This window comes from Chiloscyllium plagiosum, unplaced genomic scaffold (assembly GCF_037043375.1).
Source record: "Chiloscyllium plagiosum isolate Xiang-an unplaced genomic scaffold, Cpla_swu_hap1 HiC_scaffold_3, whole genome shotgun sequence".
NCBI classification, from domain to species: Eukaryota; Metazoa; Chordata; class Chondrichthyes; order Orectolobiformes; family Hemiscylliidae; genus Chiloscyllium; species Chiloscyllium plagiosum.
The window spans coordinates 71,546,622-71,574,470 of NW_028270141.1; the positions used below are offsets into that span (position 1 = coordinate 71,546,622).

The 27,849-nt window shown below is 40.6% G+C and overlaps 2 protein-coding genes across 3 annotated transcripts in view; both read left to right on the forward strand.

Moving 5' to 3' along the window:
• The window catches only part of tmem244 (transmembrane protein 244), a 94,862-nt gene extending 91,451 nt beyond the window's left edge, over positions 1–3,411 (forward strand). For both annotated transcript variants that reach the window (XM_043687480.2, XM_087976041.1), the window contains one exon: positions 3,062–3,411. In XM_043687480.2, the coding sequence (XP_043543415.2) occupies positions 3,062–3,156 (95 nt within the window). In that variant the 3' untranslated portion in view covers positions 3,157–3,411. The remainder of the gene's footprint in view (positions 1–3,061) is intronic.
• A 16,176-nt stretch (positions 3,412–19,587) lies between these two features.
• Positions 19,588–27,849, forward strand: part of arhgap18 (Rho GTPase activating protein 18) — a 133,923-nt gene continuing 125,661 nt past the window's right edge. The window contains exon 1 of the mRNA XM_043683619.2: positions 19,588–19,712. Coding sequence (XP_043539554.1) covers positions 19,669–19,712 — 44 coding nt within the window. The 5' untranslated portion in view covers positions 19,588–19,668. The remainder of the gene's footprint in view (positions 19,713–27,849) is intronic.

Here is a 27,849-nt window from a genome sequence, read left to right on the forward strand (position 1 = left end):
GTCCTCTGGTCCTAGATTCTCACACGAGGAGAAACATCCTCTCAGCATTTACTCTGTCAAGTCTCATAAGAATGCTGTATATTTCTTCTAAACCTCAGTGCATAGATTTCCAAACTTTTTAATTTTTGCCGCTGAAACAATCTCTTCATACTGGGAATCATCCAATTGAACCTTCTCTGAACTGCCTGAAATGAAGTAATATCTTTCCTTAAATAAGGGGACCAAAACTGCTCATGGTACTCCAGATATGGTCTCACCAGCACCTTGTACAGATGGAGCAAGATGTCCCTATGATACTCCAAACCCTAAGGGCCAACATTCCATTAGCTTTCCTGATTACATGCTGTCCCTGTGTGCTAGCTCTCTGTGTTTTGTGCACAAGTATCCCAAGCCCCTTTGTTTGCACACTTTATACTGATTTTCTCCATTTAAATAATATTGTTCTTTTGTTCTCCTTTCCAAAATGAACAACTTCAAATTTCCCAAATAGCAGACAGATGAAAGTTGGTTATCTGCTTTGTTGACAGTAACCTGGTGGGGTGGTGCTGATGTTGGGTTTCAACCTCTCCCAGGACCAGCAGTGCAGGACACAGTACCGGATCATTCCAGTCTGATCTCAGGCTTTAGGGTTAAAGTAGTTTCAACCAGTTGAACGAATGCACAGCATCAGATGAAGAATGTAAATGTCCTTCTCTACTCCATCAGCATAGCTCACACACATTACATCTCTGCCATTGTACTCACCTGCCACCATGGCTCATGCACCAACACTCTCACTTATGCCTGCAACACTTTCCCCACATTCCCTCACCCACCGGAAAGCCCAACGCCACTAACCCTTTACACACTCACTGAGGATACATCCCTACCTGCATGAATAGTAATAACTGTGCCACACTGTGCCTTTTATCTCCTGTATTGGAGTCTTCTCTCACTCCGTGAGGAACACAGCTCACAGTAGGACAGAAAGGGTCAATACATTGTGGTACGCTACTTGTCTTTCAGTTCGTCACCACTTATTCGGAGAGGATCCTTTCTTTGAGCTTTCCAAACAAGGCCTTGACTGCTATTGGAGGCTGTCTTGACCTCCTGTGCCAGGAACTCCTGAGTGAAACCTCTCAATGACTTGGCTGAGGCTTGCTGTCAGCTATGGCTATCTGATTGGTTTGTGTTTACATTTGATAGTACTTTAAGACAGCTTGGTTTCCCTGGATAAGGGGACAAACTGGAAAAAGGCAAGGCAGGACAATGTAAGGTAGGGATGCTGTAAGCATCCAGATAGGGTCAGAGTGAGTGAGCATTATGACAAGCAAAGATCCCAGAATGACTGCCGTATCCAGTCCATGGCTGGGTCATATCGCTGAGTGCACAGTCTCCTTGCTGCAGCACTACGATGCTGGTGCAGCCTGAGGTGCAGAAGTACAAATGTAGTCATTTTTGTTCCATTATAAATTTCCATGCCGGCATTTATACTGGAGAAGATTTAAGCAAGGTTTGCAATGCCATTCCTTGCCACAGGATGAAATGACATGATAATAGGTTTACATAGACAGTTTGCATTGTAAATTGGAAGCTATGGGTTTGCAGTATAACAATCTAAATAAAGACAGAATGAATTAATTGAAAATACGATGTGTCTGTTAATGGAATTTGTTGTCGGATGGTTGTATAAATGTGAACATGCACAACAGCAGGAATTACGGTCCCTTACATAAAATAAATCTAAAAATCACGCAGCACCAATTTATAGTCCAACAGGTCTAATTGGAAGCACTAGCTTTCGGAGCACCGCTCCTTCATTAGGCACAACCACCTGATAAAGGCGCGACGCTCCGAAAGCTAGTGCTTCCAATTAAACCTGTTGGGCTATAACCTGGTGTTGTGTGATTTTTGAATTTGTACATCCCAGTCCAACACCGGCATCTCCAAATCATAAAAGAAATCAATCAACTGTGATGTTAGAGACCTGGAACAAACAAACACAGACATTGCTGGAGAAGCTCAGCAGGCCTGACAGAATCTGTGGAGAGAAAACAGAACAGTAATCTGGAGAAGGATTGTTGGAGTTGAAATGTTTACTCTGTTTTCTCTCTACAGATGCTGCTGAACCCACTCAGTTTCTCCAGCAATAGTGTTGGTTTGTTACAGTTTGTTCCATTGGGCAAAGGTAATGAAAGAATTGCAAAATCCTTACCTGCTGACTCATTTACATGTGTACCAGTTGTATTACTTTTGTTAGATTTCACTGTTGACATTAATACTGAATACATAATTACAAAACACAAATTTGAAGGATGATTGACAAACTAACTAGTTAAACAAGTGCCTTGTGAATAAAGGAGACAATAAAGGATGGGAAACAATCTGTAGAATGAGTAAAATACCCTCAGGTGCGTAAATTGTGGTGGACATTCACACACTGCCCAGAACTATATACTGATGCAAAACTGTTTCTGTGCAAGGAGTATTAAGTTCTAAGGTTTGTGCCTTCTGAAATGTACCATGAAACAACATAACTGAAATGCTTGCAACAAATAATTAAAAAGCACTAAACTTTCAGCACATTGCATCTAATTAAATTCAAAGAATTTTAATTAGAAGATATGCTGTAAAGTGCTCTATAAAATATAATCAAATTGATTTTAATTAATGACAGTTTAAAATACCCATGGGTTTCCTCAGTTATTAGATAATTAGAATTTTATTCCTGCTTATATGATAACTTTACCTGTTATGACATTGTGGAAGTTTGACAATTTGATAGGTACTTTAGCTCAGTTCATCCAATCAAGGAAGAAATATTTCCATGTGATTTTCCTGAAATGAGCTGTCAAAGTACCATCTTGGGAGAACCAATCATTATTATACCATGCACACAGAGATAATCTCCTCTCTATCCAGATCGAATGGAGTCCAGTCAAGTCTGTAATAAAAATCACAATCTATATAGATCATCTTGAGTCAAATTAAAAGGATATCTATTCGCAGTATCCAAAATCTGAGTTTGCTTCTATGTCTGTTTTGTTATCTATGTTCTAAGCTTTCTTTTATTTCCTTTCAGGTTGTGCTTTGACAATAATGATCTGTAGTGGACACCTTCTCGTGCATTTTGCATTCCAAGACAACCTAATTTATCCTCTTCTAGATGACTTTTAAACAGAGAAGACATCTCTCACAAGAGCTGCGCTTTTGAATTGTTGCTGTGCCTTCCCTTCGAGATTGGACTCGGTTTGAATTTCTCATTGGCGTATTTGGCTCTCACATGAAAATGTCAGAATGAGAAAAGGCAATTTAAATAAGGCAGATCCCTCAGCCCTTTGTATTCTGTTAGAGCGCCTGATTAAAACATTAAAAGATATTTTCTATCCACAGCTGTTGAGATGGATTTAGAGTTTATCAGCTGGGTGTAAACTGGCAGTAATAAACCAATTCTCATTTACAGTCAAATTACTATTGAGCTATTTCTGTAACAAGCAATTGATTCACAATGGCAATCCTATGTTGGGTAATAGTTTGAAATTCTATCACATTATCCCATAGTTTTTGCTGAATCAAGATTGAATTACATGGAGGGAGCATTGCGACACTAGGTGGCAGTTTATTCAACAAATTCTGTGTAAAAAGTAAGTTCTTACTTTCTGGACTAATCGTTTCGCTTTTCTCAGTTTGTAACAATGTCTGTGATTGTGTGTGTGCTGTTGATGCTTTCAATATTTCATCAGCTGCTCTTGGTACGTTAAAAACTGGGATCATCTCCCTGGACCATGTATTTTTTTTCTTATACAAAGATAGCAGGCATGGTAATGCTTAGGCTGCTTTGCTGAGCAGTTATAAATGTTTTCTTACATTTGAATCAAGATCCAACCACCTTGCAGTTCATGTAAACCAAATGAGTGACACAAGTCACTTTGGTAAAGTAATTGATTAGAAATATTATTTTAGAATTTGTGAACTGCAGGTAGATTTCTCATCAGCTAAAGAGAAAACAAAGTGTATAGTATTGACAAGTATATTCAGCAATTACTTAGAAAAAAAACGTTCACTTGGGTATGGCCAGATAACTATTATTGATTGACTCCCCATATATTCCCCACTTGATTTTAGAACCATAGAATTCCTACAGTGTGGAAGCAGTCCATTCAGCCCATCGAGTCCACACCACCCCTCAGAAGAGCATCCCACCCAGACTGACCCCATTCCCTGTTACTCTGCATTTCCAATGGCTAATCCACCTAGCTTGTACATCCCTGGACACAATGGGCAATTTAGCATGACCAATCCACCTAAACTGGACATCTTCGGACTGTGGGAGGAAACTGGACCATCTGAAGGAAACCCATGCAGACATGGGGAGAATGTGCAAACTCCACACAGTCACCCAAGCTGGAATCAAACCCAGGTCCCTGGTGCTGTGAGGCAGCAATGCTAACCACTAAGCCACCGTGCTGTCCAATTCTTTCCCATTGAGATTTTTTCCAATAATGCCAGGAAGATGTTGATGAGATTATATGTTACAAGTTGGCTGGTCTTTTTATAAAAAATAGCATTGGCCCTCCTTTGATAGTATTTGGAGGTTAAATAGCCCAAAACAGATTAATTTTAATATTTTGAATGACACCATATTACATTAGCAGATTTTGAAAATCTTGAGAAACTGCATATATCATGCGTAAAAGAACTATAGTTAACCTATTTATGTTCCCTTGCTTTATAAATATCACAAAAATAAAAATGAACAAAAGTGAACAGTGTTCAATTTTAAAATATTTGAATTTTCCTCCAGGACTATGAGATCGATTGAAATATTACTGCACATCAACTGTTTGAAAGTTAATGTTTGGAAAGCAGACCACAATATTCTCAAAACATGGAAGGAAAATCCAGCTTGAGAAATGATAGCAATAAATCGTGTTGTTATATCCATGTCTACAGAGAATATTATTGTGATAAAATAGCAATATGAAAAATATATTTGATTGATCAATTGCATATTGTGTTAGAAATACAATTATTATAAGATTGTAGTTTTGGAGGCTATCCCTTTAATTTAAGATAAAGTGGATGGGTCATATGACTTGTTCTCAGACCCAAAAACATGCCTAATGATTTTGTTGCTATGGAGACAGGAGGAGCAATAGACTTTCTGAGCTTTTGAGATACTCACCTTCCTTTTTTGGCATTAGCTTCTACAAGAAGCAGCATTCCAGAATGGAAAATTGTCTGTCCCATCAGTCCACTCTCATTTGTCATGTTGGCATCATCACCAATCTGATCAAATTGCATTTACCTACTAAGAGCCTCCTCATTGATCATACTGGATTCCATCAGGATCAAATACCACACTGCAGCCTAAATCCAAACATGGGCAAAAGAGCTGAATTCCAGAGTTGGGGTGAGAGTGAGTGCCATGAACATGAAGGTCAACATTTGACCAAATGAAGTAATGAGGAGACCAAGTAAGGACGTCAGTTCTTTCATATTTGCCTAATTTTGTTTCTCATTCTTTCCTCTCTTTCTACCCATGTCTGGTGATCCTGGTGAATTAGAAAGATTACCTTGTTTAGCGACCAAAAAAGCCTGGGTGATAATTAAATAACAAATAATACAAATTTACATCAATATTCAGCCTTTCTTTCAAAAGTGGCCTCAAATTATAATGAGAAACGTATTTCGTCTCCCTCAGCTTAATTCGCTAAGTTTGCCACAATCCCACCTAACAGGAGTTCCTTCAGATTTGCACTTATAAAGCTGTAAATCTTTCATACTCTGTTCCCTTTTGCCCTCTTTCTCTCACGGGTACATATTCGTTGTTTTGAGAAGCATTTAAGATCCATTTTACGCAACGAAAACTTTTAACATGAGTTATCCAGTCTTTATTTAAATAATTTTGGAAAACTGGATTGATACTGGTAGAAAGACAAGAAATTCATTGCCTCAGCACAGCTGATTGACTGATATTAATGTATCAATGAAAGTTCAATATATAGAAAGATTTATTGCCCAGAAGGAGGCTATCCAGCCAATTTGTTGAACAAGATCAATAGTGTCGATTTCAAACTTCCAGTTCATAGTCTGTAGTTCAGCACATTGTAACATATTAAATGCTTTTCCTTTTCTGATCCGCCACCCTTTCAAGCAGTGAGTTCATCCACCTCTATTCCACAGAAATGATGCATCTGTTTGAATCATTCCTCATACTAAAACATCCTTTATATCTCATCACCTGCAGGTTTACAGATGGGACAACTTTCAATACTTCCTAGCTGGCATTCCCACTGCACTCTCCCTCCAACATATCTGCAGTTTTTGTGGGAGGTGGACTCTTCAAAGTTGAAGCTGGTGGGAGGAGCTGGGGACAAAAGGGAAACCCAACAATCCACTCGCCTTGCGCCTTAGGCAAGCAGCTAAACACCTCCCTCAAGTGTCCCCTTTCCATATTAGGCAAGTCCCCCAAAGATCTGCACCCCACAGGTATTCCCTCTCACAATCCTTGTGTTCTACATCAAAATCCAGACATCCCCCCATCCCTTCTCCTTCCTTGCACACTTCAGTCCCCCACACCTACCTGGTCCTGGACTCATGGACTGAAATCTGATGCCGCTGGGACTACAAGTCACATTGTCCAACTGGTCTCTCAGGCAGGACTTCCTCTTGATTGAGGGACAGAAGTCCAATCTTAGGTAAGTGACTGTCCTTGGAGCTTATGTTAGGCAGAACTGCCATGATCAATGGGGAAGTGTTCCCACCAGCTTACTGAATTATCTTAAAATTTCTCCCCAAATGAGATCACTTCTGCTTCATGGTGTAGTGACCACAATTATATGCAGTACTCTAGCTGCAGTCTAACTTAAGCTTTATAGAGTTTATTATGCTACAATGGAGAAAGGAGTGCACTATCACTCTAGTTCCACGATTCCACAGGTTACAACATAAAATGAAAACATTTTCTCCAAATCTCCATATGGCCAATTGTATGCTTTCTCCACACTCGAAAAGACCAACCAACCAGACATCTTTAAAAAGCAAGATATAAATTGATTATTATGAAACAAAACCCATTCAAAAAAATGCAGTATTAGTTAACACACACAATTTTCAGTATGTAAATAGAAATATCTACTTCTGTAAATAACCAAAATAAACAAATACAAATACAGCAACGCATTTGATAAGGTTCCCCATGGTAGGCTCATTCATAAAGCCAGGAAATATGGGATAAGGGGAGGTTTGGCTATCTGGATTCTGAATTGGCTGGCTGACAGAAGGCAGAGAGTGGTTGTAGATGGAAAGTATTCTGCCTGGAGGACAGTGTTGAGTGGGGTCCCGCAGGGCTCTGTTCTTGGGCCTCTGCTCTTTGTAGTTTTTATAAATGACTTGGATGAGGAGGTTGAGGGGTGAGTTAGTAAATTTGCGGATGACACAAAGGTTGGAGGTGTCATCGATAGTATCGACAGCTATTGCAGGCTGCAGCGCGACATAGACAGGATGCAGAGCTGGGCTGAGAAATGGCAGATGGAGTTCAATCTGGATAAATGCGAAGTGATGCATTTTGGAAGGTTGAACTCGAATGCTGAATATAGAATTAAAGACAGGATTCTTGGCAGTGTGTGGAGGAACGGTGGCACAGTGGTTAGCACTGCTGCCTCACAGCGCCAGAGACCCGGGTTCAATTCCTGCCTCAGGCGACTAACTGTGTGGAGTTTGCACATTCTCCCCGTGTCTGCGTGGGTTTCCTCCGGGTGCTCCGGTTTCCTCCCACAGTCCAAAGATGTGCAGGGTCAGGTGAATTGGCCTGTTTCCACACTGTAATCTAATCTAAATCTAGAACAGAGAGATCTGGTTGTGCAAGTACATAGATCCCTCAAAGTTGCCTCCCAAGTGGATAGGGTTGTTAAGAAAGCATATGGTGTTTTGGTTTTCATTAACAGGGGATCGAGTTTAAGAGTCACGAGGTTTTGCTACAGCTCTACAAGCCCCTGGTGAGATCACACTAGGAATATTGTGTCCAGTTCTGGTCACCCTACTATAGGAAAGATACAGAGACTTTGGAGAGGATGCAAAGAAGATTTACCAGGATGCTGCCTGGACTGGAGGGCTTGCCTTATGACGAAAGGTTGAAAAAGCTTGGACTTTTCTCTCTGGAGAGAAGGCGGAAGAGAGGAGACCTGATCGAGGTATACAAAATAATGAGTGGCATAGATAGAGTCAATAGCCAGAGAATTTTCCCCAGGGCAGGATTGATTTGTACGAGGGGGTCATAGTTTTAAGATATTAGAGGAAAGGTATAGAGGAGACGTCAGAGGTAGGTTCTTTACACAGAGAGTTGTGAATGCATGGGATACGTTGCCAGCGGTGGTGGTGGAAGCAGAGTCATTAGGGACATTTAAGCAACTGCTGGACTGGCATATGGAGAGTAGTGAGTTGAGGGGTGCGTAGGTTATTATATTTTACATTAGGGTTAAACCTCAGCACAACATCGTGTGCCAAAGGGCCTGTTCTGTGCTGTATTTTTCTATGTTCTATGTTCTATACTACACTTTAGATAAAAGGAAATCTGATAGAAAACACTTCATAGACTTAATGTGTTGGTTACTGGGAAAGAAAAAGAAATGAGCCGTGGGATGTTTTAAAGTCTTAATCTAGTATTCTTGCACATGTGGTGAAATCACTAATCATGCACAATTCTCTCTGTGACCTTACTGGGCACAGCTCATCCAGGAAATGCAATATTGAGAAGCTTTATCAGTCACATTTTCATGAGAGCAATCAGGTTTCACTCTGATCTTGTAGCAATTTTGTTTCAGAATCATGAGCCACAAGCTAGCAGCTTGCTTTATAGCAGACTTTAAAGCAAACTCCAAGTTTACCAACACTTTTCAAATGGAACAGCTTTGAAATCTAGTTATAAAACAAGTTCAGTGTTTTCCTCCAAGTAAATTCAAGTGACAACAGCCATCAATTAACTGGAATCATATGGTTTCTAAGAAATGCTTTGTTTAATAAAACAAATGCTCCAATGTGGCTTTTCATCAACCTTTATATAAAAAAAAAGACTTTTCCGCAAATCTCCAAAGCCAAGTCCACCAAGATCATTAAACATGAAGCATGTTCCTAAAAAGGATATCTCCCTTTTCATACACGAGATAAAATTAGGGTAAGGTAGTCTTTTGCCTTTACCAGATGTTGCTCTCTATGGAAGGTTGAGTTATAAAGACTGGATAGGTTGGGACTTTTCTCATTGGGAATGTAAGAGGTTGAGACTGACTTTTTGAGGTTTATAAAATCATGAGGGATATAGATGGGATTGATGGTAAGTGTTTTATCTCTAAAATGGGGGATTTCAAAATTAGGGGACATATTTTAATGGTGAGATAAGAGAGATTTTAAAAAGACTTGAGAGTCAGATTTGTTTATACAGAGGGTGGTTCTCATTTGGAATGAAATTCCTGAAGAAATGCTGGATGCAGGCACAGTTACAATGTTTAAAAGAGACTTAGATAAGCACATGAATAGGAAGGTTTGAAGGCATATGGACCAGGAGCAGGTAGATAGTACTAGTTTAGTTTGGGATGAAGTTCGGCAAAGACTCGTGAACCGAATGGTCTTTTTCCCTGCTATCTGACTCTATGACTCTATCTTACCTACCTGTTTGCCACCTTCAGGGAACTTAGACATGCACACCAAGCTCCCTTGGTTCCTCTCCACTTCTCTGAATCCTGTAGTTTAATCCTTATGATCTTCTAGTCCTTCCCAAGTATTTTTCCTCATATCTCTCCTGACTGTATTCCACTGCATACTTTTCTGACCATCTGACTAGTCCATCAATATCTTCCAGTAGTTTACCTTTCTTTCTTACTCTGAACCATATGTTTATATTTATATTTATTTAATTTTTATATCATTTGTAAGCTTTTTAATCATTGTGTAAATCTAATTCATTGCAGCATTATGTGAGTGCCAAGTTTTATGACCTGTGTTTGGGTGCATTTCCTCAATTAATATCTTCCAGATGACACACCCAAATTTGTCATGATCTCTGGTGAGGATGGCTCCCTTTCTTTATTCACCACTGTCCCCCACCCAACCCAGCTCCAGCTGGTTGCAATAAGTTAGTTTAAGAAGGACTCCCCCACCCCTCTCTCCCAGACCAAATGTATTTCTATTTTTAAAAGAGCTAATTTAGTCAGACTTTCTTGAGTTAAAAAAAAATGATTGTATTCATTGGTAAACATGAGAAGAAATAATGACGTAACATATATGCTCACAGATTAGAAATGAGAGGGGAGTCCAAAAAAGTTCAAAATCAGAAAAGATATTCAGATCAATCTCTGGGTCCATTAAGAAGACAGGAGGGAACATTATGCCTTTAATGTTGATGCTCGTAGGCAAGCAGTTGATTTCTTTTTGACAATGGTTTCACTTGTTTTCTGGCTTCCAGAAAAAAAGAGATGGAGCCTACTCTTCCTTTTACCTGCAGTGCCGGGATAATTAGGGGTTTCCTCAGCTAAAACCCTCTTAGCTCACACCTTCAACCACTAACACAGACAGACCAGCATTAAAACTGGCTTTTAATGCCTGTTCTTACGTATTGTTAGAAGGGGCAACAGAAGTATCTCTCTTGCCTAGACTGCTCTCTTTTCTCCCATTATATTCACAATTTGTGATAACTCAAGTGATTACAGATAAGCCTACAGTGCGTTTCTCCTCTTTGAAGTACTTTTCTTTGAAGCTTCCTTAACATCCATAAGGTGTGAAATTCCAGAGTCTCCCTTGAGGCTGGGGAGACTCTGGAATTGTCCTTCCAGTGTTGCTAAATTATATTGCTCATAGTTTACATTCTGAGTCATTTTGTGGCTCTATGCCCTCTTTTTTTTTTTAAAAAAAACGTATGTGGTAATTAAAAGTTCATTATGTCCATCAGTGATCCAGGGTTATGATCTGTCATTATGGCACAAGAGACCCAGTGCTTAGCCCTGTGAAAACTTTACTGGAACCAGCCTTCTTTAAAAACATTGAACATAACCGTTTACTTCTTCCCACAGAGCCAATTTTATATGCAACATACCACTCCTCTTAGAACCTATGAGCTTTTAGTTTTCTGACCTGTTTATCAGTGTGGACCTTGTCAAGACCCTTGCTGAAATCCATACAGAGAAACTTGTTACCGTCAATGCAATGTCCTTAAATATTTCAATCAGATTTGTCAACCAACAGCTTCGTTTAAAAACTAAAATTGATTGTCTTTAATTAATCTACACCAATCTAAATAATAATTTGTACTGTCACTCTGTATTTTTCCAATAATTACTGAGTTGGATTAATAGACTTGTAATCACTTGGCTAATCCCTTTCACTTTTAAACAATTCACTCCTCCAGCACCAGACTTCATATATTCAGAGTGTACAGTTTTGTCCATTCACTTAGTCTATTAATATCCCTTTGTAATTTTATGCTATCATCTACATTGTGCACAATGTCACTTAATTTTGTGTCTTCAGTAGATTTGGGTCAATGACTTTCTATGCCATTATTCAAATCATAGATATATAATATGAAAAATTGAACCCCTAACTCAGATCCTTGTGGGACGCTACTGGTCAAATCCTGCCAGTTTGAGTATCAACCCATTATCCATAAGACCATTAGATACAAGAGCAGAATTAGACCATTCAACCCATCAGGTCTGCTCCGCCATTTGATCATGGCTGATATTTTCTTAACCCCATTCTCCTGCCTTCTCCCCATAACCCTTGATCCCCTTACTAATCAAGGACCTATCTATCTCTGTCTTAAACAGTTTCAATTACTCAGCTTCCACAGCCTTCTGTGGCAATGTTTCAGCACTCTCTGATTGAAGAAATTCCTCATCATCCTACAAGATGATCAGAGGGTTAGACAGGGTGGACAGTGAGAGCCTTTTTCCTTGGATGGAGATGGCTAGCATGAGAGGACATAGCTTTAAACTGAGGGGTGATAGGTATAGGACAGATGTTAGAGGTAGGTTCTTTACTCAGAGAGTAGTACAGGCGTGGAACGCCCTGCCTGCAACAGTAGAAGACTCACCAACTTTTAGGGCATTTAAATGGTCATTGGATAAACATATGGATGATAATGGAAAAGTGTATGTTATATGGGCTTCAGATTAGTTTCACAGGTCAGCGCAACATCGAGGGCTGAACGGCCTGCACTGCACTGTAATGTTCTACATTCAATGTTCCATGTTCATCTCAGTTCGAAAGATTTGTCCTGTCACTCTGAGGCTGTGATTCAGGTCCTAATCTCTCCTACTCTCTTCTCCATGTCCACTCCATCCAGGCCTCTCAGTATTCTGTAGCTTCAATGAGAATCCCCCTTATCTTTCTAAACTCTGTCAAGTCCTCTATCGCTTCTCTTATGGCAAGCTTTTCATCCCCAGGATTTTCCTTTGAGAATGCTCCAGTCTCCCTCCAAGGACAGTACATGCTTCCTTTTGTGGCCAAAACTGCAAACAATATTCCAAATGTGGTCTCGCCAGAGCCTTATACAGCCTCAGTACTGCATACCTGCTCTTGCATCCTCACCTTCTTGAAATGAATGCTAACATTGCATTTGCCTTCCTAATCTTGAACCAGGACTCTCAAGTCCCTTTATGCTTCAGATTTCTTAAGCCTTTCCCAATTCAGAAAATAATTTATACCTATTTTTCCCAATGAAATGCATAATCCCACACTTTGCCACTTCCTTGCCCACTCTCCTAGCCTGTCCGAGTCCTTCTATAACCTCCCCACATTCTTAATACTACTTTTCCCTACAGCAACCTTTGTGTCATTTGCAAACTTAGTAACAATGCCCTCAATTCTTTTGTCCAGATTGTTACATATAATGTGAAAATTGTGGTCCCAACGCTGACTACTGCAGAACTCCACTAGTCACTGGCTGCCATGCTGAAAAAGATCCTTCTATCCCCACTCTTCTGCCAGTCAGCCAGTCCCTTATCCATGCTAGTACCTTTCCCTTAATTCTCTGGGCTCTTACGTTATTTAGCATCGTCCTTGTCAAAGGCCTTCTGGAAATCTAAATAGATCACGTCCACTGGCTCTCCTTTGTCGAACTTGCTTGTTAATTCCTTAAAGAATTCTAAAAGATTTGTCAGGCATGATCTGCCCTTGATGAAGCCATGCTGATTCAGGCTATTTTCCCATGCACTTTCAATTATGCCACAATCTCATTCTTAATGATGGATTCTAAATTCTTACCAACAACTGAGGTCAGGGTAACTGACCTATAATTTCCTGTCTTCTGCCTGCCTCCCTTCTTAAACAGGGGTGTTACATTAGCCATTTTCCAGTCTTCTGGAACCCTGCATTACCCAGTGATTACTGAAAGATCACCATTGATACCTCCACAATCTCCTTCATTCCCCTACGCTCTCGGATTAACGAGTTCAACACATGGCGAGACATCGAACAATTCTTCCGCCGCCTTCGCCTCCGCGCCTACTTCTTCAACCAGGATTCTCACCCACCCTCTGACGACCCCTTCTCCCGCCTCCAACACACCCCATCCACCTGGACACCCCGTGCTGGCCTCTTACCTGCCCTCGATCTTCCGCCTAGGAACCCTCTAACCACAAGGGATGAACTCAGACTTCTCCAGTTTCCTCATTTCCCCTCCCCTCACCTTGTCTCAGTCAAATCCCTCGAACTCAGCACCGCCTTCCTAACCTGCAATCTTCTTCCTGACCTCTCCGCCCCCACCCCCACTCCGGCCTATCACCCTCACCTTGACCTCCTTCCACCTATCGCATTTCCAACGCCCCTCCCCCAAGTCCCTCCTCCCTACCTTTTATCTTAGCCTGCTGGACACACTTTCCTCATTCCTGAAGAAGGGCTCATGCCCAAAACGTCGATTCTCTTGTTCCTTGGATGCTGCCTGACCTGCTGCGCTTTTCCAGCAACACATTTTCAGCTCTGATCTCCAGCATTTGCAGTCCTCACTTTCTCCACAATCTCCTCAGCTATCTCCTTCAGAACCCTGGGGTGTAGTCCATCTGGTCTGGGTGATTTATCCACCTTCAGACCTTTCAGGTTCCCTAACACCTTCTCCTTCGTGATAGCCACCACACCCACTACTGCCCCGAAACTCTTGAAGTTCTGATATACTACTTCTACTGCAAACACTGATGCAAAGTACCTATTCAGTTCGGCCGCCATTACTTTGTTTCCCCTTACTACTACTCTAGCGTCATATTCTGGTGGTCCAATGATCACTTTTGCTTCTCCCTTACCTTTTATATAGCTAATAAATTCTTGCTATCTTTTCTTATATTACAAGCTAATTTGCCCTCATATTTCATCTTCTCCCCCTTAGTGCTTTTTTAATTGTCCCCTGCTGGCTTTTAAAGGCTTCCTAATCCCCTGGCTTCCTCACTAATCTTCACTACATCATGTGCATTTTCTTTTGTTTTTATGCTGTCCCTGACTTCCCTTGTCAGCCAGGGCTGCTTCATCCTCCCCTTAGTATGTTTCTTCTTTCTTGAGATGAATGCCTGCTGTCCCTCATAAATTACCACCAGAAACTCCTGCCATTGCTGCTCCACCATCTTCCCTGCTAGGTTCCCCTTCCAATCAACTCTAACCAGTTCCTCTCTCATGTCTTTGCCTTCATTTTTGTTCTTTTGTAATATCATTACATCTAATTCCAGCTTCTCTCTCGCAAACTGCAAGTGTATTCTATCACTATATATGTCTGAGCCTATGTAAGCATAGATCTAATGAACCCAGCCTGAGTTCAGATCTCATTTTAGCAGAAACCTTTGGTGACTTCTGTCTCTCTTGCAGTGGAAGTTGAGGCATTGCATCAGCATCTATTATCTTTTGCGGTTCCTCAACTGTAACCACACAAATTCTACATCTGCTGACCCTATTTCAATTCTTGCTATCAATTTAATTTCAGTTCTTACTAACAAGGCAATCCCAACCTTTCTGCCCACTTGTCTGTCTTTTTGATAGAATACATATCCTTGGCTATTTAATTCCCTGCCCTGATACCCTTGCAGTCACATCTCTGTGATACCTACAACATCGTACCTACCAGTTTCAATCTACATTACTGGCTCATTTACCCTGTTTCATGTACTGTGGGCATTTAAGTACAACACCCTCAGTCCTGCGTTGACTGCCGCAGTTCTCATTGTTGTCCCCTTACCTGCTTTGGCTGAAATTTGGCTGACCCTTACCATACTCTCTATCCTATTACAGTCGAAACTTTAATAAGCTGTCCTGAGCCATCTCTCCCTCTTCAGCTAGTTTAAAGTCATTGTGATCATTTCTATTTAGCCTTTCTGCTTTGATCCTGCCCCAGATTGTCACAGGTGGTACAGTTGGTGCAGTTGTACTGATGGTACAGTTCCTTTCTGTTCCAATATTGATGCCAATGTCCTACAAAATGGAACTTCTCCTTCCCACACCTCTCCTTCAGTCCTGTGTTTATTTCCCTAATCTTCTTATCTCTTTGCCAATTTGCACATGGCTCAGGTAATAATCCAGAGATTACAATCTTTGAGATCCTGTTTTTAAATTTTTTTCATGATTTCTATATCCCCCTTTGCCAACTCTTGCCTATTTTGTTGGTAACAACATAGACCACAACTGCAGGATCTTCCCTCTCCGATAGCCTTTCAAGTTGACTCAAGATGCCCTTCACCTTGACATCAGGTGAGTAACATGCCCTGAGGGACTCTTGATCCTGCTCACAAAGAATTCTATCTGTCCTACTAATTACAATGTGGAGATGCTGGTGTTGGACTAGGATGGGTAAAGGCAGAAGTCACACGACACCAGGTTATAGTCCAACAGGTTTATTTGAAATCACAAGCTTTCAGAGAGCTGCTCCTTCGTCACCTGAAGAAGGAACAGTGCTCCAAAAGCTTGTGATTTTAAATAAACTTGTTGGACTATAACCTGGTGTCGTGTGACTTCTGGCTTCCTCCTAATTTTTGAATCTCTTACTGCTGTCATTTTCTTTGTGCTCCTCCCCACTTAGACCATCATGCAATGGCCAGTTTGGCTGTCTTCCTTACAGACTCTGTCTTCATGCATACAGGAAGTAAGTACCTCATACCTCTTGGTTAAGGTCAGGAGCCGAGTCTCCTACAATGTTATATTCAGGATCCGTCTACCTGCCTCACTTCTTGTCACACCCTCCTGTCCCGGCCAATGGCCAAATTTGAAATATTTAAGCTAAAGGATGTGACTGCCTAGAACATAACACCAAGGTAACTCTCTCCTCTCCCAGATGTGCCACAGTGTCTGAAGCTCGGATTCCAGCTTATCGACTTAGAGCCAAAATTCCTCAAGCTGCAGATGTTTACTGTAGATGTGACCACTGCATCTCGCAATGGGATCCGCCAGCTCCCATGTCATGCAATAACAACACACCACTTGCACTACCATTTCTAATGTAGTTAATAAGATTTTATGTATTGTTTAAAAATATTCTCAGATAGTCCCAGAATTTACTAGTATACTATTATGCTACCCTTATCCCTACTTTCTGTCACCTGCCACTCAACCAATTTCCCACCCATGTCAACAATTTGCCCTCAATTCCGTGAGCTCCTATCTCAGTTAGCGATTTCTTATGTAGGACTTTATCAAATGCTTTCGGGAAATCATATAAACAATGTCCGTAAACATTCCCCTGTCCTGTAAAGCATTTAAAGAGGTTTGTCAGGGATGACCCATCCGTCATGAATCCATTATGGCTTTCCCTGATTAATTGAAAATTTCCAAGGTGTTCTGTTACCCCCATCCCTGATTATAACTCCAATACTTTCCCTACCATAGATGGTATCCTAGCTAGTCTGGAATTCCCTAGCTTTCCTCTTTCACTCTTCTTAAAAAGTGGAGTGATGTGCAATATTCCAAACTAAAAAGACAACCACTGTATCTGGAGAATTCTGAAAAGTTATATTAGGGGGTCTACAATGTGATCCCCAATTTCGTTTAAATCCTTAGATGGTTGCCATCAGGACCCAGGGATTTGTCATTTTTTACTTCCATTAATTTTCTCATTACCAATGTTTTGCCAATGTTAATTTTATTCAGTCCCTGTTCCCAATCCATTATTAATTTCCTCGGGACATCTAGCAAGCTATGCTCCTTTTCTATCGTAAACACTGAGACAAAGCAATTATTCAACATATCGACCGTTTCTCCACAATCTTTGAAAATATCCCCATTTTCAGTCTTCAGTGCATCAACATAACTGCTGACCACCCGATTCCCCTTTATGTAACTCTAAAATTTCATCTCACTTTTTATAATAGTTATCATATCAGAAAATGGGTTCTTCTGCTATTAATTACTGGATCTATATTGTTATGGCCAGTGCAATGGACAATTAATGTTCAAAAAAAGCAACTCCCTGAAACTGGTGGAAAGGTTACATCACAGACACTTTTTACAAAGCTACAAAATCACAACTATGTGCATTATGGACAAATTCGTGGCAGATCACGATTATTCCTTGGCACTAAGTTACTCGATATTTTACTGATCATTAACCAAGTGTATTGTTCAAAGGCACTATTCCTTCCGAAAATTCTGGACATTAAGTCCAAGCCTAAACTTTTGAGAAAAGCTGATCTGCTTCAAGTAAATTCATTCACAAAGTAATTAAAGGCTAAAAGAGGCAATCCAAAAGACACAGAGTCACAGAGTCATACAATCATACAGCACAGAAACAGATCCTTTGGTCTATGTGGAACATCATCCCAAACCAAACTAGTCTCACCTGCCTGCTCCTGGCCCTTATCCCTCCTGCTCCTGGCCCTTGTCCCTCCAAACCTTTCCTATTCATGTACCCATCCAAATGTTTTTTAACTTTGTAATTGAATCCACATCCACCACTTCCTCAGGATGTTCATTCCACATATAAACCATTCTCTGTGTAAAAAATGTTGCCTCTCACATCTTTTTAAAATCTCTCTCCTCTCACCTTAAATTCTCCATCCTAGGGAAAAGACAACTGCCATTAATTCTATCTATACCCCTCATTATTTTATAAATTTCTATTAAGTCACCTCTTAACCTCCTAGGCTCCAGTGAAAAAGGTCCCAGCTTATCCAGCCTTTCCTTATACCTTAATCCTTCCATAGATTAGATTCCCTACAGTGTGGAAACAGGCCCTTTGGCCCAACCAGTCCACACTGACCCTCCAAAGAGTAACCCACCCAGACCCACTTCCCTCTGACCAATGCACTTAACACTATGGCCAATTCAACTGACCTGCACACTTTTGGACTGTGGGAGGAAACCCATTCAGACACAGGGAGAATGTTCAAACTCCACAAGGACAGTCGCCCGAGGCTAGAATCGAACCGGGGTCCCTAATGCTGTGAGGTAGCAGTGCTAACCACTGAGCCACGTGCATACCTGGCAACATGCTGGTAAATCCCAAGCTTAATAATATCCTTGCCATAATAGGGTGACCAGAACTGGACACAATATTCCAGAAGAGGCCTCACCAATGTCCTGGACAACCTCAATATGATTTCCTTACTCCAATATTCAAAGGACTGAACAATGAAGGCAAGGATGCAAAATGCCTTTTTAACCGCTCTGTCTATACTTATTCAATTCAGTCTTTGTAATGATATCTTGACTGTAAAAAAGTTGTACTATGATCATTAGTTTTTATATTAACATTAAATCTCCAGCAGCGATGGAAAATAAACATTAAACTAATGAACATATCATCTTCCTAATCAAAAAAGTTTTATTAAAGAGGCCTTCTGGAAGAGTATGGTTTACTTGTAAGCAGCAAGAGATTTAATGGATGCAATATCTCCTCTAACTTTTCTCCAAGCAAAAAAGATTAGTGGGCGGCATGGTGGCACAGTGGTTAGCACTGCTGCCTCGCAGCCCCAGAGACCCGGGTTCAATTCCCGCCTCAGGTGACTCTCTGTGTAGAGTTTGCACATTCTCCCCGTGTCTGCGTGGGTTTCCTCCCACAGTCCAAAAATATGCAGGTTAGGTGAATTGGCCATGCTAAATTGCCCGTAGTGTTAGATGTAGGGGAGTGGGTCTGGGTGGGTTTACGTTTCGGCGGGTCGGTGTGGACTTGTTGGGCCGAAGGGCCTGTTTCCACACTGTAAGTAACCTAAAAAAATTTATAAACCTTTTCAGAGCACACCTTGTCTTACTTTCTTGACGGCCATCACACACTATACATAGAGAAAGTGACTTCAGGCAGATGCTAGGATTCTTTCCATCGAGGTTATCAAAGCTGCCAGACCAGGAATAAAGCACTGTTCCTATTTCTCCTTCCTTGAATCAACAGATCACCCATTGCCGGTGCTACATTATTGCCTTATTTTAGAATGAGGCTAACACTCTTAATTTGAGCTCATCGTTTAACAGGTGAGAACTGGGATTCAGTAGCTGTCATCTGAAATCATGTACTTCAATTTATTTTTAAGGGAGACAGTCCTTATTCTGATCAGTAACAGCTACTGCCATTCGCTAAATTGCATTTGTTCGATTAGCATACATTATTGTATTTTTAGAAAGGATTTCCAGAGGGATTACACATTGTTATGTGCAGCTCCCTTAGCAAAATAAATACTGTTGCAGCAATGTGATGGTTGTCCTGCGTTATCAAAAGGTGGAAGAAGCCTTCCAAAAATGGTCGCAATGTGCACTAAATTGGTACATTATCTTCACCTGAGGTACAATTTACTGCTTTCAAAACAGTTATTATGTTTAAAAGTGTTATGCAACATTATTTCATTTTAATTATGACATTTGGACACCAACTGAGTTCATGTGCTTTATAATTTGGATTTGTAGCGGGTGTAACGCAAAAGGAAACAGGTGCCAGTAGAGCACTTTGTGGACTGTGAATGGTCATTTTAAGGTACACCGTCCATCTGAAAGATTCACTTCTTTATCCTTCTAACATAGTTTACCTGGCAGAGTAAGATGGCTGTGTTTTGCTCTGACTGTTTTTCTATAAGCTCAGTTGAAATATGAAACTGCACGGCTGAAAATGACTGTTGCTAAAAGGAGGGATTGATAAAACAGGTCAAAATGAAGTGTTTGAACACTTTACTTTTGAAAGCTCATGGTTGTAACAGAATTTACCTCAGCTGCACAAATCTTTCTAGAAATCATTGAGCCTTTCCATTTGGAAATTTCTGAACTGATTGTATGGCAGATGTATAATGGTAAAGGAATGCTGCATATCTAAATTAAAATGGAAATTCTTGGATATGTTCAATGGGTCTGTCAGTAAATGGAAGAGGGACAGTCAATTTGGAAAACCTCCAAATTTAGAAAACAGGGTGTATTCCTGTGTTGGGATTTAAATATTAGCTATGTAGAGCTCAAAAAAAGAGATTACGGCAGGGGGATTTGTACACCTCTTATAAAGCCATAGGATGTCCCTCGACTCAACCAGTTGGATTTGTAGTCAGTAGAACAAAGACAGAATAAATTACTGTGTTGTACATGTTGCAATGCAAACAAATTATCTGTTTGTAGTAGAGTGGTTTGCTGCCAAGAATTAGAATTATAATTAGGTATATTGTCTTATGTACTGAAGTACAGGGATACATGAGTACAGCAAAAAGTGTACAGTCACTGTTTCTGGCACCATCTGGTACAAAGATATTTGAAGGTATAAATAACTACAAGCTACATTAATAACATAAATATTGTAACAAAGACTTTGAAGACTGAGGGTACAGGTCCTCTCTCTACAAGATGTTCAGTTGATCTGACTTTTTATCACCCAAGTTTATATGATACCGTCAGTTTGATTGAGAAAATGCAACCTCCAGAATTATGTCTTTCAGAACCATTACTCTGTACAACATCCCCCCCAAATTGTTTTCTGTCATACTAAACATTTATACATGCATGTATATGATTAAATTTACCACTATCCTATCCCTTCCCAGTCTTTGATTTCAGAAATTCTGGTGAGCTGGAGGTTTTAAAATTCTTCCAGTTCTCTCCAGACTTTAAAGACTGATTTTTGTTTGGTTTGAGGACTGCTGACCTTGATTCTGTCCTTAACCTCATGTGGTCTGTAAAGTCTTGCTGCATGACTAGAGATTTCATTTATTGGATTCTCTTCACTGTGGATGTGATCACTACAAAACAACTTACCTGGGAGATCCTTGATCTCCTGAATTTCTTTGACTGATGAACTCTTCCCTGCAGAATTATGTTGTTACCTCATAGCAACATTTGGGACACATTTATGGAAGGCTTGAGGATTACTGCTTTATCACTGATAATGATAATTATTCTGTGGTATTGAAGAATTGAGATATTCCTCTTGAACTTGTAATATTTCCTCATCTGACATCAAATTCCAAATTGCTATTATAATTTTTTCAACAGGCTGTTTAGGTACCTGAACAATCTCAATTAAAAGTAGGTCAAAGAGTTCAAGTGGGCTGTACTGCTCATTCTTTTCCTTATCTACATCTTCTTGCAAACTTTGCTGGTTTCTGACATTTAAATTTTCTTCTGTGATGTTTAACTGTTTTCCAATCTTGACAATTCTGTGTAATAGCACATTTCATACTCAGAATGGGATCTTCAATCTCTCTTGCAATCTCTGGCTAACAAATCACTGATTGAGGCCTGACTGTAATATTTAGAGATCCCTCAGGGTCCCAGGTGTATCCTTTCCAGGTCATCTTCCCAAAATGAAGCTGGAATAACTAAGTTTCTGCCATACACCAGTAAATCATCAACAAAATTGTGAAAAGTTGTTGATGCTCAAAGAATGTGCCTTTGGGCAAATAACTGAATTTTTCTTCTGGTCATCCTTGTTGAATTTCTTTGAGCCTTATGTGACTTGTTGGCCACTGGTTCTTCTCTACAATATAAAACATATTCCTTATGCCATTATAGCTAATCTCAGTAGATTGTTTCTTCTTTTTGGGGTTTCTGGGAAGCACACTGAATTCTTCTAGCACAAACACAAAGAACTGCTGATGCTGTAAATTGAGAATAAAAACATAGCAGGTCTGACGGCATCTGTAGAGAGCAAAGAAGAGATCATGCTTTGGGTCCAGTGATCCTTCATCACTTTTGACGAATCTTCTAGCAGATTCCCTTGACTGGCTGTTCAACAGCTGTTTGTTTGTGGACCAGTTAATGTTTGATTGGCTTGCATTCAGCGAATTGAGTCTCTTGAGGGCTGTTGACTTTGTCATCTTCAGTTTCAACACTTTGTTCAAAACATTCACACATTATTTTTAACAATTGTTGGATGTTCTATATTCCGATCCTCTTCAATACGCCCGCAGTCTAATTTCCACCATTTTGTACCTCAAAATTTTCACCTTATCTTAATATACCATAAGTGGACTTCATTTCTGCACAAAATGATTTTTTTTAGTGTTTAATCTAAAAGGATCCTATCTATTTTCTATTAAATCATCTGATGCCCTTTTTTTATTTGGTATTTGTGACTTTTGACTTTAAGGTCCATGTTAAAGATCTCAAGGCATTACTTAAAGAAAAGTACAGGAAGTTTCCTTAATAAAAACAGAATGCACTGGAAACACTTAGCAGGTCTAGCAACATCTGTGGGGAAAGAAACAAAGTTAATTGTTGCACCTCTGTGACCTTTCATCGGAACCAGAATACATACGTTTTAAGTAGGTCAAATGAAAAGTGGGGTGGAGAGATGATGAAAAAAAGAATAAACATGAATCGGTCTGTGATAAAGGAGAAGGCGGAAGACACTAAGTGACAATTGACGAGCCAAAAGGAATAGTAATAAAACAAGTCTCCCTTTTTTTTCCCATCCTCACTTCTGAGGGATGGGCCAAAGTCTTCCATCAGATTGATCCATGCTTATGGGCAAAGTACTGCAGTGCATTGTCATTGCTTATTGCTGACCAGGAAACTCAACTGCTTTTACCACCTGCCACCAGGAAGGATATAATGGCAACTGTTCAGCCATATTATGAACACACTGTGCATGGCCAACAGGTCATGACATAGGACTTAAACCCTAAGTTTCTTCGGCACTACCACTGTGCTCTGAGACTTCCAATGGGAGAAAGAAAGAGAAACAAGAGGTGTCCAAAGGATGTGTGAATGACATAATAATAAGCAGCAGCCATTGAGACATGCAAAGAAAGGAAAATAAAATGAGGTGTTGGCATAGGCAGGACAGAGATTACAGTCTGAAAATGGTAAACTTGAATCCAAAGATCTGGAAAGGATCTGATTGAAAAAAAAGGTACTTCTTCCTTAAGTTTGTAATGGACTATAATGGAACACTGGAGTCTGGCGAGGACAGAGACATCAGTGTGAGAGCAAAGTGGAGAATTACACTATTGGGGTCAGGTATGTAGGATGAATGGAGATGTTCCTCAGGCCACATACAGCACAAGTTGTTCATTGTCAGAACAGGTTCAGGCATATGCAGGCGGATGGTAATGAATCGGGACTAGTTGAGCCACAGTCAAGAAAATCAAAGGCCAAAAATAAGCAGATGCTTAAAAGGGAGCAACATATGATGGGTATGGACAGAAATCTACATTAATGCAATTTTAAGCCATTTCCCAATCAGACCAGCCTGCTTTGCCTATTCAAGCTGACGTTGGAAAGTGTATCTTAAGGAGATATAATTTGCTGCCACTGCAAATTAAACTTTTGCAACCTTCTTGGTTTAACTAAGTCATTAATTTCATATGTCTTATAAACAGGATGCATGAAGAATTGTGGACTATTGTCAGTGGGTGGCACGGTGGCACAGTGGTTAGCATTGTTGCCTCCCAGCGCCAGAGACCCGGTTCAATTCCCACCTCAGGCGACTGACTGTGTGGAGTTTGCACGTTCTCCCCTTGTCTGCGTGGGTTTCCTCCGGGTGCTCCGGTTTCCTCCCACAGTCCAAAGATGTGCAGGTCAGGTGAATTGGCCATGCTAAATTGCCCGTAGTGTTAGGTAAGGGGTAAATGTAGGGGTATGGGTGGGTTGCACTTCAGCAGGTCGGTGTGGACTTGTTGGGCCGAAGGGCCTGTTTCCATACTGTAATGTAATCTAATCTAATCTATATTCCACTAATGGCATTGACAGACAATTGAGAGTGATGAGGTCAGCCACCTTATGATATGGAAACCATATTCAATGGCTCCTTGCATCTTTCATATTTTCAGAGTCATTTTATGACAATGGTTCTAGTCAGCCAGGAGACTGAGTGCAGATTGCGTAGGCTTTGCACTCTTTCCATGTGTTTACATTGCTTCTGAAAGAATCAATGAATACACAACACAAGGTTCTGCAACAGATAAGCTGGTCCTGAGTGTTGCTGTACTAAAGAATGGATTGAACTACTTTAACTAGTCGAGCAAGATAATCTGGATCAAGAATCTATTTTAACTGACCCACTCGCAGCTGTGCGAGGAAAGAAAATGTACCTTAGTCATTTTATTGTCGATTACCTTGGGTAGAATGGTTCTGATGTCTAAAATTTAATCTTTTCTGATTAGCCTTTTTAGAGATGTTGTTACATACCTCTGGAGTAGGTCAGACTTGAAACCAGGCCTTCCAGCCCAAGCAGAGGGAACACTATCACCATGGCTCTTACATTTTCTTTTAATTGTGCTCAATGCATAAAAGCTTTTATTTACTGAGGAATTATTTGATATATGGTGCTCAGACAGAGATTTATGGCCTTTGGTAGGGATACTAGTTTCAGAGAGGGGTACGAATAAGACTAAACTAGACAGTCTCTTGAGTTTCTTATATGTTTCAGTGCGATCTTGGCTGGTTTGAGACTTAATTCCATGTACCCATCTTTGCCCAATTTCCCCTTAATATATTTGGATATTAGGTTTCTGGCCGGACTGGACATGTTCCAGGAGACATCACTGGACGTGGTATGAGCAGGTGGGTCCATTCAGATCGGCAAAGTCCAAACTACCCTGGACCATCGGACGGACACACACACACACGGTGATTTTCCCTGTGCACACAAGCAGACATCTTGAGAGTTGCTCTTAATCATTTACTGAGCCCAGTTCCAATGTTACAGCAAATGGAAACCGAGTTGGGTAGAGGGGGCTGCTCTCCATTGGTGAGACCACGGCTTTCATCTGTGCTTGCTTCCTGCTGAAATGGGGCCTTGCCCCTCCCCGCTCACACCCACACTCACTTCACAGAAGGCCAGGAGCAGGTGTAGAGTAGTCCTCTGAGCCTCATGCTGAGGGACATGACACTCACCATTTCGTTACTGGAAGACACTTCTACAGCTACGTCTTCAGCTCCGTGAGTGATTCTGGAAGTTGTGTAGGTCATAGCTTGCACAGAACATTTAAGGCACATTGCAGTCAAAAGGGCCTTATTCTGACTAAGAGGGAAATTCAATAAATAACACATATAATTTTCTCTACAATGCTTGAAAAACTTATAACCTACTGGGCTGGACATAATACACTTATGCATGTCGTCTGTATGTGCGACCTGCATCTATACCGGCATATGTTTAATATCATCATGCTGCAAAGTATCAAGTTACATCAAATTACATTTTATAATAAATGCTGAGTTTTGAAGAATGACTTATTTGATTAAAATAATGGTCTTAACTCTCCCAGAATGCTTTTAAAAGGCCCAGGGTGATGCTGTTTTGGGAGACTCACGGCCTTTCTGAGAGGACTGGATAAGAAAGAACTTTCAGTCACACCTTTAAAATTAACAATTGGTCTGATACCAATTGCCGTTTAAGGAAGAGACTTCTAAAATTTGACTTGGTTTGTGAGTAAAAGTGCTTGTTAACTTCACTCCTGTAGAGTTTGATTCCAGTTTTTTGTCTCACTATTGAGACCTACTAGTCAGTCAATCAGACAGCTGGAAGTTCTAAAGTCTCAGGCAGAGGTAATGGCCACTAATGGGACTATAGGTTGCCTCACTCAGTCTGGGCAAGTCTGGAGTCAGGAATCCTGGCGAGGGAGCTGGTTTCAAGAGGTCAGGAAGGAGTGACAATGGCATTATGGGTGAATATCTTCTAAAGGGCCCAGAGACCTCAAAAGATAGTAAATTCCAATGCCTACTCTTGCCCAATTGCTATATGGTATGGCCTCCATCCACCGCAAGTAAAATACCAGTGTAGGCAGAATGAGACTCTGATGAGTTCATTAGTTGGTTCCCTGGCTTCCTGAAAACTCCCAGAGCTCCTGTAAACTTTCAGACAGGCTGTAGGAGATTGGGTAGATGATAGGAAGGCTAAACACTAGTATTCAGCCCCAGCTCTCTTTTGATCTATGCTGTTTCTAGCTTTTCAACATTTAGAAGGTATTTTATTTTATCCTTTATCAGTGCAAAGTTGATGACTTCACGTTCACCTACACTGAAATCTATTTGTCTACCATGCACTTAAGCGATCGATATCTCTTTGTAGTTTCATGCTTCCATGTTTACAGAGTAGCCTTTATGTCTGTTATCATTAGATATGTGGCTTTCCATCCCATAGTCTCAGTAATTAATCAATATGGTGAATTAGTTGAGGCAGCATCACAGATCCTATAGGACATCCTGCTATTTGGAATAGCATTAATACAAATCCCTCTGGCTATTGCATCACATCCAAATTCCTGATCAGCTCAATTCCAAGATATTTAACTTTAGCCAATTAACAGCTCATTCTGAATTTTATCAAACGTCTTCTCGAAGTCCATATAAATAAAATCCATAGACAGACCGGTGAGCCTGACGTCGGTGGTGGGCAAGTTGTTGGAGGGAATCCTGAGGGATAGGATTTACAAGTATTTGGAAAGGCAAGGACTGATTAGGGATAGTCAACATGGCTTTGTGCGTGGGAAATCATGTCTCACAAACTTGATTGAGGTTTTAAAAAAAAATAACAAAGAGGATTAATGAGGCTAGTGCGGTGGACATGATCTATATGGACTTCAGTAAGGCGTTCAACAAGGTTCCCCATGGGAGACTGATGAGCAAGGTTAGATCTCCTGGAATACAGGGAGGACTAGCCATTTGGATACAGAACTGGTTCAAAGGTAGAAGATAGAAGGTGGTGTTAGAGGGTTGTTTTTCAGACCGGAGGCCTGTGACCAGTGATGTACCACAAGGATAGGTGCTGGGTCCTCTACTTTTCATCATTTAAATAAATAATTTGGATGAGAAAAAAGGACATATAGTTAGTAAGTTTGCAGATAACACCAAAACTGGAGGTGTAGTGGACAGCGAAGATGGTTATCTCAGATTACAACGGGATCATAATCAGATGGGCCAATGGGCTGAGAAGTGGCAGATGGAATTTAATTTAGATAAATGCGAGGTGCTGCATTTTGGGAAAGCAAATCTTAGCAAGACTTATATGCTTAATGGTAAGGTCCTAGGGAGTGTTGCTGAACAAAGCGACCTTGGGGTGTAGGTTCATAGCTCCTTGAAAGTGGAGTTGCAGGTAGATGGGATAGTGAAGAAGGCATTTGGTATATTTTCCTTTGTTGATCAGAGTATTGAGTACAGGAGTTGGGATGTCATGTTGCGGCTGTACAGGACATTGGTTAGGCCACGTTTGGAATATTGCATGCAATTCTGGTCTCCTTCCTATCGGAAGGATATTGTGAAACCTGAAAAGGTTCAGAAAAGATTTATTTTTCTTTTGCCAGAGTTTGAGGATTTGAGCTACAGGGAGAGGCTGAACAGGCTGGGTCTGTTTTCCCCGGAGCGTTGGAGACAGAGGGGTGACCTTATAGAAGTTTATAAAATCATGAGGGGCATGGATAGGGTAAATGGACAAAGTCTTTTCCCTGGGGTGGGTGAGTCCAGAACTAGAGGGCATAGGTTTAGGGTGAGAGGGGAAAGATATAA